Source organism: Saccopteryx bilineata, chromosome 2 (assembly GCF_036850765.1).
Source record: "Saccopteryx bilineata isolate mSacBil1 chromosome 2, mSacBil1_pri_phased_curated, whole genome shotgun sequence".
NCBI lineage: Eukaryota > Metazoa > Chordata > Mammalia > Chiroptera > Emballonuridae > Saccopteryx > Saccopteryx bilineata.
In genome coordinates, this window is record NC_089491.1 from 107,845,083 (window position 1) to 107,863,916 (window position 18,834).

Below are 18,834 nucleotides of genomic sequence, written 5' to 3' on the forward strand. Positions count from 1 at the left end.
TAATTTGTGTTCAAAGTAAAGGATAAGGATATATTTAAAAGACCAATTAGTGTGGGATTATACCTTATCAGGGAAGATTACCAGAAGTCCAGTAAAAACACTTTTCTGAAAAGATTAAAACCATAAGCTTGGCACTTCTTTTAATAACAAATAGAAATATATTACATTTAAGATAATGACAGGTTTTAGTCTGAAAAATATTTTACTATATACTTTTCAGCATTCACAAAATGGTGCAATTATCTCTTAGAATGTGGACATGTAGATATTAGAAATTCTACATAAATCATTCTACACTCTTCAGCTTCTCTATTTGGCAAATGTTTTCTGTGATCTCCACAAGCATCCTTAAATGGTAGGAAACAAAAAAGGTTTCTTAAAAGAGGGTCCTTTATTCATTTAAAGCTGCCCATTTTCCCCCTACTTGTCAAAAGTTTTAACTCAATTTATGAATTTTTGAAATAAAGACATACTGTCATAATCAACGTACCTTATAAAATATAGTATCAGTTTCATGTTCATGAATTTTAAAACTATATACTTTAACAATACCGCCTGGAACAGGACTCGGGCTCCATCTCAGCCATACAGAGTCTGAAGTGTAGTTGATTAAAGTCAAATTTTGAGGAGGTACTAAAGGCACTGTAGGAAAACACATTATAAAACTTACATTCATAATTTTAACATAAAAATAGCATCGTGACTGTAGCTTCCTGAAGACACCAATTAAGAAAGATTTATAAAATGGTCATATTTTAATTTCAGAAATACATAGCATGAGTAACTATGTCTCCATCCTGGAACTCAGTAGTTCCAAAGTAGCTTTAAACAGAACACTTGGTTCTGAATCTCAAATTTTTTTTTAAAAAAGAAAAAAGTCCAGCAAAGATGAATAGTTGTCAACCTGTTACAAACAGACATTCAAGTTATCCTCCCCTTTTCCATGCGGTTCCTTTCAAAAGAGAGAGCAAGTGCTGCAATCGTGCATCATTGCAAGAAACAGGAAGTCGGGCTTACCTGACTCGTCTGTGTAAAAGAAAAGAACACTGGGAGGACCGAGTCCTTTTCTAGTTCTTGCGGCAGCAAAGATACTATATAGTGTAAATGGTGAAAGCTCCTCCAATATTATATAGTTATCAGAAGTAATGAAAGAGTAATTTTCATTTGGTCCTTGTAAAGTTAAGTCATAACTTATTATTGCACCATTTGGTTTTACTGGGGGATCCCATGATAAGAGAACTGAGGTAGAGGAAAGGTTTTTAAAAGTGTTGATTATTGGTGAAGTTTCTGGGACTATAAAAGAAAAAAAGAATATTAAATGAAACAAAAGTGAATTAGCATCAAAAAGAGGCTTTAATAATAATGGGACTTCATTTTAATAGCATATAATTATTTTTTAATTTTCGGAAATTCAGAGCTTGTGTTTATTGAAAGATTTGTTACTTTAGAACAGATATTCTACATAATTATAAGAACAATGTTTTCTATCAGAAAGCAATATAAATTTTTAAAAAATACTAACAATCTGCTTAATAGTCAATAAAAGGATCCAGCCTACCATCTTCTTCAGTTTTGATGTGTAGCTGGGCAGTATAGGTATCAGAGTATCCCTTTTCTGTTGATGGAGTGATTTTTAATATATAATCAGTGTATTTTTCCAGATTATCAAAATACATGCTTGTCTCATACGTAACTAGAGGATGTCTTACGTGGCGAGGAGTCTGCTGTAAGCTCAGAGAAACATAGTAGAAGACTACACCGTTTGGTTGAGATGGTGGGCCCCAGCTTACATTTATTGCGGTTGATGAAATGGACTCGTAAGTCAGGTTTCCAACAGGCCCTTCAGGTACTATGACAGGTAATGTGCAAAATATAAAAATTATCAGTCACCCTAAATAAATTTGAGTAAATTCACAAACTGAGGATAACTGTTGAAATCGCAGCGATTATATCATCAGTTCTTAAATTATTTACATGAGGACACAGTAAACATCACCTGTTATAAAGTCGCTTCTAAATAATGTTAAAAATCATCCAAATAAAACCTGTCATCTCACACATTTAATATGTGTAAGAACTGTTTTCTATACTATTCTCTTGGCTTGTCTTTCTTACAGCATGGAGATTATGAGTGTATATATACACATACATGTGTGTATGTATAGCATATATTTAAATGTTGTAATAATGTATATTATCCATAAAATATTTTCTGTTTCTATATTCCAAATTATCCTTATTGTACATACAAGGTCATCTAGGACTTCTTAGTACAGGACATGTTTATTATTCATGGTGCTATAATAACTCATAAAAGGTTATAAGCTGGTAAAAATTTTGGGAGAAATCTATATTTAAAGAATGCCTGAAATGATATTGACCACATATTGCACTAAAACACTTTGTTAAAGACTCTATAAACATACATTTCCATATATTTTATCATATTTTATTCTTTTGGTAAACTCATGAACTATTTAAAAGATTGTTCCAACAAGAAGAGTATTCACTCCTCACATATATAGCATCTGTCAATTTATAATCTTAGATAATAACCATGGCATTTTACTCTCAGCAGAAGTATCAGTCAATATCATTTCTCAATAAGAGAATAGTCTTTAAAAAAAAAAGTGGACAAGGTAGGGTTGGAGGACTGGGTGTAAAGGGTAAAGGGAATAGGAAGTACAAATTGGTAGTTACAAAATAGACATGGGGATGTAAAGTACAGCATAAGAAATATAGTCAATGATATTGTAATAACTACATAGAGTGCCAGATAGAAACTTGAAATATTGGAGGGAACACTTTGTAAGATATATGATTGTCTAACCTATGCTGTACACCTGAAACTAATACAAAATAATACAAAAGTAACAACCAGAAGAATAGGCAATAATCTATGCATCACTATATTCTCAAAGTTGAAACCTAAAAAAAAAAAAAAATCAAGAGTTGCAGTTATAGTTTTCTGGATGCTTAGCACAAACAAGATTCTGCAAAAGCCATATACAAGAAACTTCTCGGGTTAAAAAAAGAGAGAGATTCTGGGTATATTAGTCACAAGTACAATAAGAACAAAGATGTTGTGTACGGTCCTATGTGGATTCAAAGACTGAAACAAAACAAGTGGCTGGAGGAAAAAAAATGTAGTTCCTAAACAGATGGATAAGCTATTATAAAATCCGCCCCATGTGCACAACAGTATTTTTCATGCCCATTAACGGATGGCTGTGGCATCTTTTGAAGAAATAACAGCAACACTATTTTCATGAATAGATGATAATTTTTTGAAGAGAAAAGGTTGTTATTTAATAGTTTTATAGCTATGTTAAATGGATTTTCAAACTTCAATAATGACTAGTAAAATATGCCTAAATAAAATGTAGATTTCACTACTGATACATACAAATAGAAAAGTATTGTAAAATAATAAAATTTTAAATTAATCCTATTAAAAATTAGTAAATACATTTCAATTACATACTGTCTTGATCTGTGTATACTTGAACTATGCCACTGCTTTTATTCCCATTTCCAACTGAAGTACTTGCTGTTACCCAAAATGTATAGTAGCTGAATATTGCCAGTTTATCTATTATTGCAGATACGGTCATATTGTCAAAGTCATTGGTGACTTCATGGAGTGCAAAATTCTGAAAAATAAACATATTGTGTTCAGAGTATAGTTTTAGTATACATGAACATTTCAAAATAATTATTTATGAATTGATTGCCTCATTATTTTAATATGTTCATCTTTGAAGAAAATCAACATAGAACATTTTATTGCAATAATTAAACTGGGAATATGTTTATACTAAAAGGGGAATAGATGGTAGTATTTTTTTACTACAAAATTAACTATACACTAGCAAAGAATAAAAATGCCCAGCAATGGAGAAGGCCCAATGGTCAACTGAAAATGTTACAACTGTGCTCACAGTGTTAGTTTTCCTAAGAAACATTCAAGTATTTTTCAGAACGTGAACTACATATTTAAAGAAGTTTGAGAATATCATGAAATTTAATTTTTTCCTTCCTGTTAAAGATGAAGAAATTGTGAAAGTGTTCACCTATTTCTATTAACTCCTCTGGATATAATTATTCATCTTTAATGAGTTCTTTTCCACAACCATGGAGAGAATGGGAAGGCAGTTTGATGCACTTTCCTATATGCAGAGTAAGAGACATTTTATAATTATCTGGCCTGACTCCTAGTTATATTTGTCCCAAGGCATTTTTTGAATTATTAGGAAATTTATGCAATCATTTTCTGTCTGAGCATATATTAAACACAAGACATACTGTCAAACAAAATAAATTTTAAAATAAAGAAAAACAAACTGTTAAAAAGACTTGGCAATTACTGTGAATGATTTTATAATACTATCCATCTACACTGAGAAATCTAAATCATCCAGTCTACATAAACCTGCATTCAGTTCTGGCAGGGTACCTCTGGAAAATCATCTAAACTCAAAGCTTCTCCTCTTCAACTATAAAATAAAAATAATCATTTCTACTTCACAGAGAGCTTTAGAGGATTAGATTAAATGAAGCACAGAAAGCAATTAAAACCATGTCTGGCACATAATAAAAAACCAATAAATGGTTATTAGTTAATTGAAATTAATGAAATTGAATAATCAATTTGACTAAAATTTATCATTAGGATGGTTTTACAAAGTATCAACAAATTAAATTCAGCAAGTTTTTGTGGTTCTTTTGCCAATATTGGGGAGGGGTAGAGAATTAGTTTAATAAAAGATATATTTCAATTTTGTGGTGATTTATTTAGAAATGGACAAGTTAAAATAATATAACAACCACAGAAAATATAATCTGTGAACTTTAATATCTTCTAACATGTCTACTTTACACATGGAATAACAGGCTTATGTAAAGTATCACATAAAATATTAATGTAGCTTCTTGCCCTGGCCGGTTGGCTCAGTGGTAGAGTGTCGGCCTGGCATGCAGGAGTCCCGGGTTCAATACCCAGCCAGGGCACACAGGAGAAGCACCCATCTGCTTTTCCACCCTTCCCCCTCTCCTTCCTCTCTCTCTCTTCCCCTCCCGCAGCTGAGGCTCCATTAGAGCAAAGTTGGCCCGGGCGCTGAGGATGGCTCTATGGCCTCTGTCTCAGGCGCTAGAATGGCTCTGGTTGCAACAGAGCAACGCCCCAGATGGGCAGAGCATCGCCCCTTGGTGGGCGTGCCGGGTGGATCCTGGTTGGGTGCATGCAGGAGTCTGTCTGACTGCCTCCCCGTTTCCAACTTCAGAAAAATACAAAAAAAAAAATAGTAATGTAGCTTCTTGGTGTGACTTTTAGTTTTTCTTTGTTAAAGAACTTATTCTGATTACCTATTACCTTGACGACATTTAAGTAACAAATTATTTTGAATTAGCCAAAAGTCACTCATGCGGAGTGTGCATAGACATGCAAGACATGCACAGACATGTAACAAATTTAGAATTAGATCAATTATCTAGATTATTTCATTCATCTATTTATTTTTAGAAAAAAACATCATGTGGTTCAAAGTATCTAATAAAGATTTACTCTCTTGTATATATAAATGCAGTCAGAAGGTATTTATTAAAAACTTTTCAAATTTGGTTAATCAGCCAGTACTTATTTTGCACTTTATAATATAATAAGACTAAGTCAGGCACACTGAGGAGACATAACATACGTGGGTAAAAGTTAAAATGTTGAAGCATTAATACATTATACAAAACACACATGCAACAACTGAAGGAAGAATAGGATGGATTGCCCAAGTTGTAGTAAAGAGATTAAACTCCCCAAAATAAAAAGTAAAGATCACTACAAACTCAAGTGCTCCAAAATTACCAATAAGTACTGAAAATAATGTTAGTCTATTAAAATAATTATGTTCTTTCAATTAAAATACTTATTGAGCATTAAACCTACATATGATTTAATACCAGAGAACTTCAGGAGATGGAAAGATAAGTGTCACATGACCCTTTTCTTCAAGTTCTTACAGCATAAGGGAGCCTAAGACAGGTCCAAGATACCAGGAATAAAAAGCAAAATTTGATGTGCCACGTGTGAGCTATTCTACAAATTTCGGTGAGAAGGGGGAGGAAAAGAAAGCAGAAGACAAAAAGTTACTTATTCTGCTATATAACTTTTATTTTTAAGGATTTCTTCTATTCTTTAACTCCAAAATAGAAAATTAAATAGTGAAGATTTTGATCTATATTTAACACTGACTTCAGGAATAAATTAAAGCACAGATGAACTTCACGCAATATGAGAAATGTTTTAACATCATTAGTCTGTGTCCTCTTGCAGCTGTCACACTTAAAAGCATTCTTAAGATTATTTAATAAAAGATTACATTTTCTAAGATAGATAAATTGCAAAAGGGATCATATTATATACCCAAGTTCAAAAAAGTAGGTTCATAAGATTGTGTTGAAATCAGAATTAGATGTTTACACTTGATTATTTAGATGTGGACAAAGAGAACTGAAATTGAACCAGATATAAACCATAAAGTAAACTGTACAGAAGCAAATCTTTGCTAAGATTCAGAACTACTGATGCCACTTTGCCAAATATTTATTAAATGGGTGAAGGAAGAAAAGTCTGCAATTCCAATAACCCGCATGACATAATGACATTGTTCAATGTATAAATAACATTGTAGTTAGAAAATAATAATAAATTGCATACTAATCCTCACATATCTTCCCCAAAAAGAGCAGAACAAAAAGGTCTACCAAAAATTGCTTGATGTACGGACTAGGGGGAACAAAAAAGGATCTGCCTTTCTTAGAGAGCCTCCACTCTAGAGGGCCTTGAACAGAAAGTAAAAACCAAACTAGCCCCTGGACTTTCTTTTATTCGCTGCCGGCCCACTCCTGAAACAGCTTGCAAAGTTCTGCTCTGACCCCATTCATCAGTGTAAACTCTACTACTGACACACTGCAGCAAGTCACACTTCAGCCCTAGACTAGAGATTGCTGTTCACCAAGAGTGACTCTAGTGACTAAACCTGGATTGTCAGTCACAGATAAACTCAGGCACCTTGGAACGACTATGATTTGTGTCTATTGTCCTGCGCAAAAAGATACAAAGAAATAAGAATGGCCAGAATCATAACCAAATGCATTCAATAGTTTTTATCAGTAAGGTACATATCAGTATATTGCAGTACTTTTTCTAGATTAATGTTTTCCATATTTTAGTCCAACTTTCCCCATTCTTGATTCAGTCACAACTGTTTCAATTTTATTCTTTTAATATACATTAGTTCTGTAAAATATTTAGTTTAGAGAAATTTTCCTGAAAAATTAAAAAATATTTCTCTAAACAAAATGCATTTTAGCTATTTTCATAACTATCATCACATCCCAGAAATGTCCACCTGCAAGCTGTGTGACCCTAGTACCTTGCATATTACATTTCTAATTTTCATTATATCTGATAATAATAATAATAGTGATAACCTTTCCTGCTAACAATTGAAAACATTTATTTAAATGAAGAAAAACACACAAATACATCCAAACATAAAAAGTATTTCTACTGTACACAAACAAAAGCAATATTTTTTAGTTGAGAAATAATTGAGGGTAAATGAACCATCCACTCTTTACAGAACTCTTCTTGGAAGAATGGAATTGAGGGCTATATTTATGCTCAGAATTTTTAATAAGTAGCAGCTTCATCGCTGATAATACCTTTGAAGCTGATACAGAAATGCATGTGTGTGTATCTGACATTTCTCCACAATGTTTTTCTATGTCAATGGGAGTTGTACAAAATGTCTACATGTAATTATCAACGTAAAATAAAAAATTTTTTATACCATGCCCAGTCCATATTATCAACAAAACTGAAAGATGCAAATAAAGAACAAGGGGATTCACAGGGATGGAAAGTGCAGCATAGGGAATACAGTCAATAATAGCTCGGTAACTCTGTACTGTGACAGATCATACTGGACTTTTTGTGGCGATCACTTTATAAGGAATACAAATGTGAAACCTCACTATATTGTACACCTGAAACTAATATAATATTGTATGCCAACTACACTTTAATTAAATTTAAAAAGAGTTTTACATTCCAGAATGAAATTTAGACATGAGAAGAAAAAAAACAGAACTAGGAGAAAACTCGGGTCTTACCTGTACAAAAGTACCTGAGGTATTTCTGTAATAAACAGAATAATATTGTATAATCCCATTAGGTTTCAAAGGAGGCGTCCAAAAGAGAATTATTGATGAAGAACTGATATTTGCATAATGAACATCTTTGGGAGGATCACTCGGTGCTATATAAAAAGCAATTGCAAAAAAAATCTGAACCACCTGGCTTCAAATAATATCTGAAATGTTCTAAATCTTACCTGCCTTTGACAAGTGATAATTATTTTTTTTAAAAAAAAAAACCTTTAAAAAAACCCTTAAATTGGAATAATATCTAATTACAAGTCAGAAATGAAATCCGTAAGGCTTATTAGGTAGTCCCTCTAGCACTATAGCAATATCCAAGTGGAGAAAAGGTAAATTTCTTATACACAAAACACTATCTTAGCTCTAATATGTCTACTGCTTTGCATTTAAGAACAATGCTATCACAAGTTTCTAGTATAGAATACGTAATATAAAATTTTAACTTAGAATTTTAAAATTGAAAAATAGAAGAGAAAGGCAAAGAGCCAATTTTATGCATTTTATTTTGTTTCATTTAAAAACACATAGAATGCTTACTAAGTATTCAGTTCTGTGCTGAGTGCATTTACAATATCAACTCATTTAATCCTCATAGAACCTTGTGAAGTACATACTGTATTGCTTCCATAATACAGATAGTAAATGGAGACACAGAAATAGCAACTAACTTTACCAATATCACACAGCTAGGAAGTGACGAAAAAGCAATTTTGCATCCAATCATTGATAGATATTAGGTTTTATAATACATATTTATGTTTAACACTTATTTTATATGGGTGGAATATTCTACTTAGCTTACATGGATAACAACTCACCTCCCTCAGGTGTTTGAAAGTTAATGATATTGCTACTTTTTTTTCCATCACCAAATCTGGTACTAGCCGTTACATATGCACTATATTCAACATTATATTCCAAATCTGAAAACTCCAATGACATTTCAGTTACATTAATAGTTTTTAATGATGACCTATCCCTGTAAGTAAACAAAAAAGATTATCTGTATAATTAACTTTTAAATTAAATATTGTCTATATTTTAAGCAGAAGTACATTGAAAATAAACACATATGCACAGAAATTTATCAATCCAGACTAATGAGTAAAGATACCACTTATCCTGAAATGCTAAAAAGAATTTCAGAATAATTCAATAAATGAATTTATTTTTAAATATATTCAGTAAGTCAAGCAAGTGTTAATAAGATCTTTTTTATTAGAGTTGGCTTAGACTGATCTTAATTAATCTCTAGGGGATACTGTATATTCAAAGTAATCATAGCATTTCTTTTCATACCAACATTTTAGTTGTTCAAATATTTGTTATTTTAAGTCTTGGCAAAATCTTATTTATATTATATATTTATCAAACAAACTCATTTTCATATATTGTACAAAAGTAACATCTACTTCAGACAAATTCAAATAAATAAATAGTAAATATCAGAACAGTAGTATCTAAAATAGCCTGTGAGTTATTGTTTAATTAGAAACAAGACTAAAAATAATGTACATATAACATATAGAAAAAAATAGAGTTCACATCTCTCACTCAATTAAAATCTTAAGAGCATTTAAAATGTGAATACATAAAAGAAAGTAAATATTGACTCAATACTCCATAAGGTAGTACCAAAATCTCAGAAGGAAGGGAAAAATGTCTAAAGAACAAAATATTGCTATGTAAAAGCACACTACGGTTATTATCTCATTTCAGTTATGTTAGTTTAGCCTCCATAGCTTTCTATTGGGTATAGATTAGAACTTAAATTAATGAATAAACATGCATATAGAGGTGCCAAAACTATACTTAAAATAATTTAGATTTTAAGAGCAATAAATTATAAAATCATTTAGATAAGGAAATATGACCAATATCACAGAAAGAATACATGTTTTCCTTCAGAAGCACCAGATTTCCAAGATGTAAATGGATATTTCCCTCTGAAGCCAAAATGTACTTTCTTTACTATTGGAATATTTGAATTCTTGAATAATGCAATTATTCTTGAACAATTAAAAGAAATAACAGATTTTTGTCTCTTTGTATCCACAAGGTGACATTTCAGCCATGGTTTTACCATTCCATACATCAATGCACTCCAAATATAAGTATGGTTATCTGAAAAGTAGGTGGAAAGCTTACCATAGTAAGAAAAATATTGATTTAGAGTCTGCTATTGGAGACAGGCAGAAAGAGCCAAGCTATGAAGCAATTTGAAACCGTTGGATCAGATCCCATTTTTCAGAGGCAGTAGGGGCGCTTTCCTTGACTTCACTGACCCTACAGGGTAGGGTCCCTTAACACTCAAGGCTTTGGCTATTAGTCCCATACAAAGAGACATAGAAACATTACCCAATTCCATATTCCTGTCATCAGAACATTACACTATAGCTAATCCAATTCAGATCTCTAAGGCTAGAAAATTAGTTCATCTAATTAATTGCATTATATCTATTTTTCAATTCCTTATCAAACATATTTTTCAATGCTGTCTACTGCTTTGCATCATCTTCTTGCTCTGATTGATCTTCACAGTAAAATGTTGCAGTTAAGTATCTGCCAACAATGAGAAATATCGTGATTATGTTCCATGGATAGTGCAGAATCAAGGCAATTCTCATAAAAATGCAGATCAAAATAAATTTTGTCTCACACTTTTGAGTATTTCAGTAAAAACAGAATGGTATTTATAAATTATCTAAATAACACTCATTAATTCAGCTCAGTTACCATATATACCTACAGTTTCTATAGCTATCCTGGTTCACCTCCAGAGAATTTTTCAGGTTAACAAAATTTTCCAAGTACTAATATGTCTTATCTGTGTAGGGTTTATTTGTTTTTCTTCTGGAGTTCAGGATTGTGGCCAACATTTTCATGACTAAAGTAAAAAAATATCTGAGCATTAATGAACTCTAATTGGAATTTTAACTTTCAACACAACTTGGGAATGTATCCTTTATATAACAGCCAGTTTGCCATAAAAATGAGAATGGAGACACATGGAGAGGAGACATGTGAAGCTGTCCCTGAGGATCTGATTTCCTCTTCCTGGCTCTTATGCTGTTACCTGATTGGAAGAAACATACGTTAACGTTTGTGCTGGGGCCTGAGCTCTCTGCTCTCCAAAGAGCTAGCTCAGTGAGCAGTCCAGCAGTGTAGAGGGCTTATGCTTTCCCTGCAGGGAAGCCCCGCTTTGACACTGCTATAACTAGTTGTTACACTTGGTTTTAACTGGTTTAGTTTTAAAATCTGTTTTGTTCTCATTAGTTTAAAAATATTATAATAGAATTATTATATGTTCCATTATAGCATTTTATTTCCATACAAAAGAATATGCTCTTCTATATCTTGATTATTTTTCTCCTGGCATATGAATAACAATGATCTATAAAACTACGTTTTTGTAGTTGCCTAATTTGAATGTATTATAGGTATTTAGATATTCTTCTTTAAATTAATATTTAAGTTGTCTCTCTTTTTTTCTTTAGTTATTACTAACAATAATGTAATAATCATTTTTACACAAATACTTTTTCATGATGGTAATTTTATTTCTGCAGGCTAAATTCCTAGTAGTGTATATGATGACTGAATCAAACGGCTTGGCTTGAATTTTTTTATTTCAATGATTACTGTTCCAAAACAATTTCTTTTCCAAATTATAACTTATTATAAATTAGAGTCGCCACAATAATGTATGAAAGTACACATTTTGGCAAACTATCACTACAAGACTAGATATTAATCTTCTTAACTTCTGCAAGTTTAATTGACAAAAAAAAAACCTCAATGTAATTTGCACATTTCTGGCCATGAGTATGATACAATGTTTTCTTGTATTTATTGGTCACTGTGGTCCATTTTTAAAATAACTTATTAATGTATTTTCTCTTCTCTATTTTATTTTCTCTTTTAAATGGAGAACTATACACATTAGAGTTTGGGAGGCATTGCTTTTTTAGATAGTGCTCTGAACAAACAAAGATAGCTTCTCCACCCTCTCTGAATTTAGAGATGATATGTATGCAATCAATATTCAGCCAAATTCAACAAAATTTATTGAGTCTCTACTTTATGTCAAGAACTATATTAGACATAAATACAAATAACGTATGGTTTCTATCCTCAAAATAAAAAGGGAAAGCAGTAAATAATTACAAAACACTTCATTAATAACCATGTGACCTAACAATAAAATTTCCTGCCAGTGCCTACCAGCAAAAGAAAAAAGAATGAGCAAAAAAAAAAAATAGTTTTGACTAATGAGTAGAAAAGGAAAATAAAGCCACAAATCCTAAAGAGGCAGAAAATTGTCTACTAGAGAGCTTGTTTGTAAGATCTGAGAGTAGAATAGAGGACTGAGAGGGGTGAGAAGAAGACAGTAGGCCTACCTGTCAAAGCAGGTCTAACCCACACATACCCAAAGTCGCAGACTATATATAGACATGAAAGGAGTGTAAATGTCACACAGTACCACTTAACCTCTAAAACAGCTCACTTTTCAACATCTGCCAAACCTCCTGATTGGTGCAAATTTTCAAACAGAAGCATGAGGAAATCTTCAGTGCAGGTATTGCAATGATTTAATTCCAGGAATTTATAACATTTTTAAAGCTGTTTGGAATTCAAAAAATCTATAGTATTCAAATGACTCAAATTATTTGAAAAATATGTAATTTGGCAGGCATAAATAAATTCTAAAGCATAAGAGCAGTTCCCTTGCTCTGCTTTAACAATTGTTTTGCCTAACTTCTATCACATCAAGACTACGCCAGGCAGCAATTGCTTATGAATACCAAAAACCCAGGGGAAGACTTAAACAATTTTTTTCATTTCCCTAAGTGTGAACATAAATGGCTTTCTACACAAGGTCTGACATTTATTGAAAGGTCATCTTCATTCTAACCTACATCATTTTATATTTTGTTATTTATGGGCAATCTACTCTGATGATACATCCATCTCTGTTCATTTCTATGAATTCATTTTCAAAACTTTAATCTAGATAAATTTTTTCACTCACTAAATACCACTCCCCAAAATAAAGACTTTCAACATCCATTAATGACATCCATTAACTTGACATTTTATCTAATCTTTCTCTCTTTCATATTTTCCCACTCCCAGAAAACTCTTCAAGAAAGCTTTTCTATGTTATACTTTAGAATAATTTCTCTGCACAGCCATGTAGTAGCAATATTTTAGTAGTTATGTATAAAACAGCCCCAAACTAGCAAGGCATAATTAATTTCATTTTCTATGATCCTAAAGCTTTTCTTGTCTCAGAGAAAGTATGAGTCAACATAGGGTATTCAAGCTGTTATTGCTCTTATTGTCATCATTTGGTGTGGTTGATTTGGTTTACTTTTGTTTGTTTGCCTTAAGCAGAAAAAGACACATTTAAAAGATAAAGAAAAAATCCACTAAAGAGAATGAGGTTGAAGCTGAGGATGAATGCACTTAATAAACCAGAATCTGGAGAAGACATCAGAAATTAGGGTCCAAAAGAAAGAGAAGGGATTGTGCTTGGCAGGGGTAGTCAACCTTTTTATACCAACCGCCCACTTTTGTATCTCTGTTAGTAGAAAAATTTTCTAATTGGCCACCTGTTCCACGGTAATGGTGATTTATAAAGTAGGGTAATAACTTTACTTTATAAAATTTATAAAGCAGAGTTACAGCAAGTTAAAGCATATAATAATAATTACTTACCAAGTGCTTTATGTCAGATTTTTGCTGTTTGGTAGAATAAATCTTCATAAAACAACTTACTATAGTTAAATCTATCTTTCTATTTATACTTTGGTTGCTCCACTACCACCCACCATGAAAGCTGGAATGCCCACTAGTGGGCGGTAGGGACCAGGTTAACTACCACTGGTGCTTGGGTTGGAGAAGGGTGTGGACAAAATCCCTCAGGCCAAAATAAGGAATTTGCATTTTATTCTAAGAGTAATGAAAATTCTTGGAATGTTTTCTCCAAGAGTGTGAACTTTGGATGTATAGTTATATTAAACTTTAAAATCCCATGAAATACTGAGATTAATTTTCTCTGTTTCTCTGTCTGTCTTCAGCTCTCTCTCTCTCTCTCTCTCACCTGTGGTGTCTGGCTCACCACCTCTCCAGCTTCAGCTTTTCCCATTTCCTCCTGTGCCATTATACTCGAGACACATAGCCATCTTGTTGTTGTCTTCGCCAAGTTTCTTGCTATTGAAATTATTTGAGGTCTTATATTCAGTTAGTATATCCCTGGGGTTTTTAGGTACATGTGTCAATAAAATCCTATTTTTGCTAAAGTCAATATAGGTTGAGTCCAGTCATTGGAAACTAAGGAATCTTGACTAATTATTATTCCTATTCTTTTAAATGTTTCTCATATGCATTGGTCCTGAGTATTTCCACCCTATCACTCCTCCCCAAAACAAGCTCTTTTTTGTCCATATACTATCTAAACTGTGGGAACCAGTAATCCAACTTGTTTACACATGAAACAGTGAAGTTTTCTCTCATAATAAATACAGTCCTTTAACTAATGCAGACCAGTAGCAAGCCAATGATATTTTTGCTAAAAATATTCCATATGAATGAATTGATACAATAAACAATTTATTTGTACTCTGTATTTACCACAAATCCTTTTATCAAACTATGAATTTCCAAATTCTGTAAGTATACTGCTTAGTTTTTAAAACAAAAATAAATTTAAAATGATCCCTAGTGATGTAAGAAAAGCAAAGCATGGTTTGGGAGTAAGACAGATCTGGGTTTGAATTTGATGCTGTCATATTCCTGTTCTGCAAATTTAAATTACTCATCAAGACTTGATTTCCACATGAGGATAACATGCTTCTCTTTCTGACATTGTTGTGAAAAATAAATTAAGAGACCAAACACAGTATCTGTCCCCAAATGGGAACATCTCTACTACCATTCTTGAGACCTTTTCTTTAGGTCTCCAAGATATTTTGTTTGCCAAATCTGTTGTGCAGGCAAATCACAACCTCTCCCAGTATTGTGCGTTTCACAAATAGAGTGAAGAGATCGCCTAACTTTAGGGATTAAATATCTGAGCTCCAGACAGGCAAAATAAATGACTAAAAAGATTGGCCTTAGAGCAAGTTTTGGTAGAAACTGTGGTAAACCACAGGGCAAATGCTCCATGTAAAGACAGCCTGTATTCAACCCCATGATTTTGTCAGGGGGAATATAGCAGATGTATTCTTATTTTTGTAAGAAACAAAGGAACCTGACTTCTTGCCAGGTGTCTAGTTCTTTTTAAGTGCTGCTGTATTTTTATTCAAAATTCATTAACAGTTTCCAGGTCCAACAAAACATGGGTGGTTCACACATAGCCTGTTAGTGACCTTGTCCCTGAGGCTACAACCAAGTCACTAATTAAAAATGACTAGCAAGAATTTAAAAATACATTTTTTTAATTACAAAAGAAGGTATAGCACCTTGGTCGGCAAACCACCGCTCTGGAGGCACATGCGGCTCTTTGGCCCCTTGAGTGTGGCTCTCCCACAAAGGGTACTCCATCCTAATTAAGTTAATAACAATGTACCTACCTATATAGTTTAAGTTTAAAAAAAATGGCTCTCAAAAGAAATTTCAATAGTTGTACTGTTGATATTTGGCTCTGTTGACTAATGAGTTTGCTGACCACTGGATAGCATAATTTGACATGTTTTAAAATTTATGTACATGGGTTATGCTCACCTGTTCTGCTATTCATCTTTTTTGTTTATCATTATGTCTTGCTATTTATCAAGTACCTGTAGCTCAAGTTTACCCATTTTAACTGTCTTATAGTAGTCCACTGAATAAATATTCCTCATTTTTTACTAATTAACCTACTGTGGTTGGTAACTTAGGTCTTGTGGTGGCTGGGATGAATGCTGTAATGAACATTCATATTTATCCACCTTTCTGCTCAAGAATAAGTGTTTTATGAGGGTCTGTAACAAGAAGCAGACGCATAAAACAATAAAACTTCTATATCCTTGTGTAAAAAAAGACTTGCAAGAAAGAGCAAAGACAGAGCTTTTAACATCTCTCTAGCAACCTCAAGTTGAAAGATCAAGAGCACCCTTCTACTCAACTACTCCCTCTATCGGTGTATCAGTCATCATCTCAATTTGGCTGCAATATTACATTTCTATAATGCTGTTTATCAATTTCTGATACAGTGCATTCATGCTGCCTCTGAGCATTGAGATGTTCTCCTACTTATGAAGCTATCTTTACCCCTTCATTCTAAAAGCAAAGTAAATTCATGACATTTGAAATGTCCCTTTCCCATTTCGTTTATCGATATGTATCTATTATATGCTCAAACCATTGGGTAAAATTTTTTTGTATTTTTCTGAAGTGAGAAGCAGGGAGCCAGAAACAGACTCCTGCATGCACCTGACTGGGATCCACCCAGCATTCCCACTAGGGGGGGATGCTCTGCCTATCTGGGGTGTTGCTCCATTGTAACAGAAGCCGTTCTAGCACCTGAGGCAGAGTTCATGGAGCCATCTTCAGTGTCCGGGCCAACTTTGCTCGAGTGAAGCTTTGGCTCTGGGGGGTGGGGAGAAGAGGAAGAGAGAGATAGAAAGAAAGGAGAAGGGGAAGGGCAGAGAAGCAGACGGGCATTTCTCCTGTGTGCCCTGGTTGGGAATCAAAACTGGGGCTTCTACACGCCGGTCTGGCACTCTACCACTGAACTACCATTAGGGTGAAAATCTTTTAAAGGGCGAAAATCTTTTATAAACTAGAAGAAATAGGTTAAAAATGCTTTTTAGCATAGGAAAGGCCATTTTCAAAGGTTAAATTTTTATACTATAGGGATGTTACTTGACTAGTGAAATTTGATAAAAAAAATTAAAATTTTTCATTAGAATTGTTTTGACTAACATACTGCTTAGCAAGTATCTTTAAATTATTTTACATGAGCATATTTTATCTCCAATTAGTTTACAATCATTTTAAGGTTCTATATATTTTATATCTCCCCAAAGATTTTAATAAACATCCATCAGGCTGATTCAAAATTGCTTTTCATAATTACTGCTAAGAAAAGTGAGAAACAGCCTGACCAGGTGGTGGCACAGTGGATAGAGCGTCGGACTGGGATGTGAAAGGACCCAGGTTCGAGACCCTGGGGTTGCCAGCTTGAGCGTGGGCTCATCTGGCTTGAGCAAAGTTCACCAGCTTGGACCCAAGGTCACTGGCTCAAGCAAGGGGTTACTTGGTCTGCTGAAGGCCTGCGATCATGGCACATATGAGAGGGCAATCAATGAACAACTAAGGTGTCGCAACAAAAAACTGATGATTGATGCTTCTCATCTCTCTCCCTTCCTGTCTGTCTTTCCCTGTCTAACCCTCTATCTGACTCTCTCTCTGTCCCTGTAAAAAAAATTAAATAAATAAATTTAAAAAAAAAGAAAAGTGAGAAACATATCAAAGTCAAGATCCATGCACGAGCTAGAATTTTCAGCATTATTTTGTTCCACAGTCCCTTAGCCAAACCTGATAAAACATTCACTCAGAAGTTTTATAAACAAAGGAGAAATTTGCTGTTACATTTTACTGACAATATAGAAGTAAAATTGCTAAACAAATCCAAGTTGAATTCAACTATAAGTAAATAATTAAGTTTTATATCAGTCTACTTAATCCATAGTGTATAAGTAGAATAAGCTTACAGTGCTCTAATAAAATTTTATTTATTTACATTAGTTGCTCTAAGAATGCAAGGATTATGTATTATGTGAAAATATTAAAGTAAAATTAATATAATTAAGGAAAAATGCTACTTTACCATCTTGCTGTATAATAAAATTTATTCCACAAAGCAAATTTTAGAAGAAAAAATTAATTTAAAATGTCATGAGTTAAGATAGATTTCTGAGCACATCATATGCAAATTATAATTTGTGACTCACATAGTAGTGGATATAAAATGATTACACATATCTCTCATGAGATATTTTATAAAGAAATATTTATGACAGAGAGGTCATCTAATATAACAAATGTAATAAGAAGTCTGCATTTTTAGGACATACAGAGAAAAGTAAATATTCAAAGATGTTATTTTTCAGAAAAAATAAAATATTTGGAATAATTAAACAAGGGAAATAGAATTATGAGACAAATATTGACCTCTGAAATTGGAACCCTGCTAATAATGATAGCCACACAGTATTTTAAGAGAACTATACAAATAATTGTCAGAGTCAGGATTCAAACCCATCTCTTACTGAGTCAAAAAACCCATGTGCATTATGTTATGATATACTTGCCTCCTATTTTCCTAATATAACATATGGCAAAAATCCTGAAAAGCTTGAGTGATTCTGAAAGAACCCCAAGTTATGAGAATTATGATTATTCTAAATGAGCTAAAGCTTCCAATAAGTACCTTCGAAGATGCTGGAAAATTTAAAATATATCTATATACTTCATTATCATTACCATATATGTCAGTCTGTTATAGATAATAATCTTGAACATTTTAACATGCTTTCTCATTTCCATTCTTTCTTTATATGATCTCATCCTACTTAGCTTGAGACATCCCCTGTCTCAAAGAGCATCACTACTCTATGGCAGAAATTC

General features: G+C 32.9%; 1 protein-coding gene across 2 annotated transcripts in view; it reads right to left on the bottom strand.

Moving 5' to 3' along the window:
• The window catches only part of PTPRQ (protein tyrosine phosphatase receptor type Q), a 288,444-nt gene that overhangs the window by 162,310 nt on the left and 107,300 nt on the right, over positions 1-18,834 (bottom strand). Inside the window, exons 28-33 of one of the 2 annotated variants that reach the window (XM_066257584.1) lie at positions 9,036-9,196; positions 8,170-8,315; positions 3,485-3,653; positions 1,559-1,849; positions 1,018-1,293; positions 491-642 (exon numbers count right to left, since the gene is read on the bottom strand). In XM_066257584.1, the coding sequence (XP_066113681.1) occupies positions 491-642; positions 1,018-1,293; positions 1,559-1,849; positions 3,485-3,653; positions 8,170-8,315; positions 9,036-9,196 (1,195 nt within the window). The remainder of the gene's footprint in view (positions 1-490; positions 643-1,017; positions 1,294-1,558; positions 1,850-3,484; positions 3,654-8,169; positions 8,316-9,035; positions 9,197-18,834) is intronic. The other variant, XM_066257585.1, reaches the window with a different exon arrangement.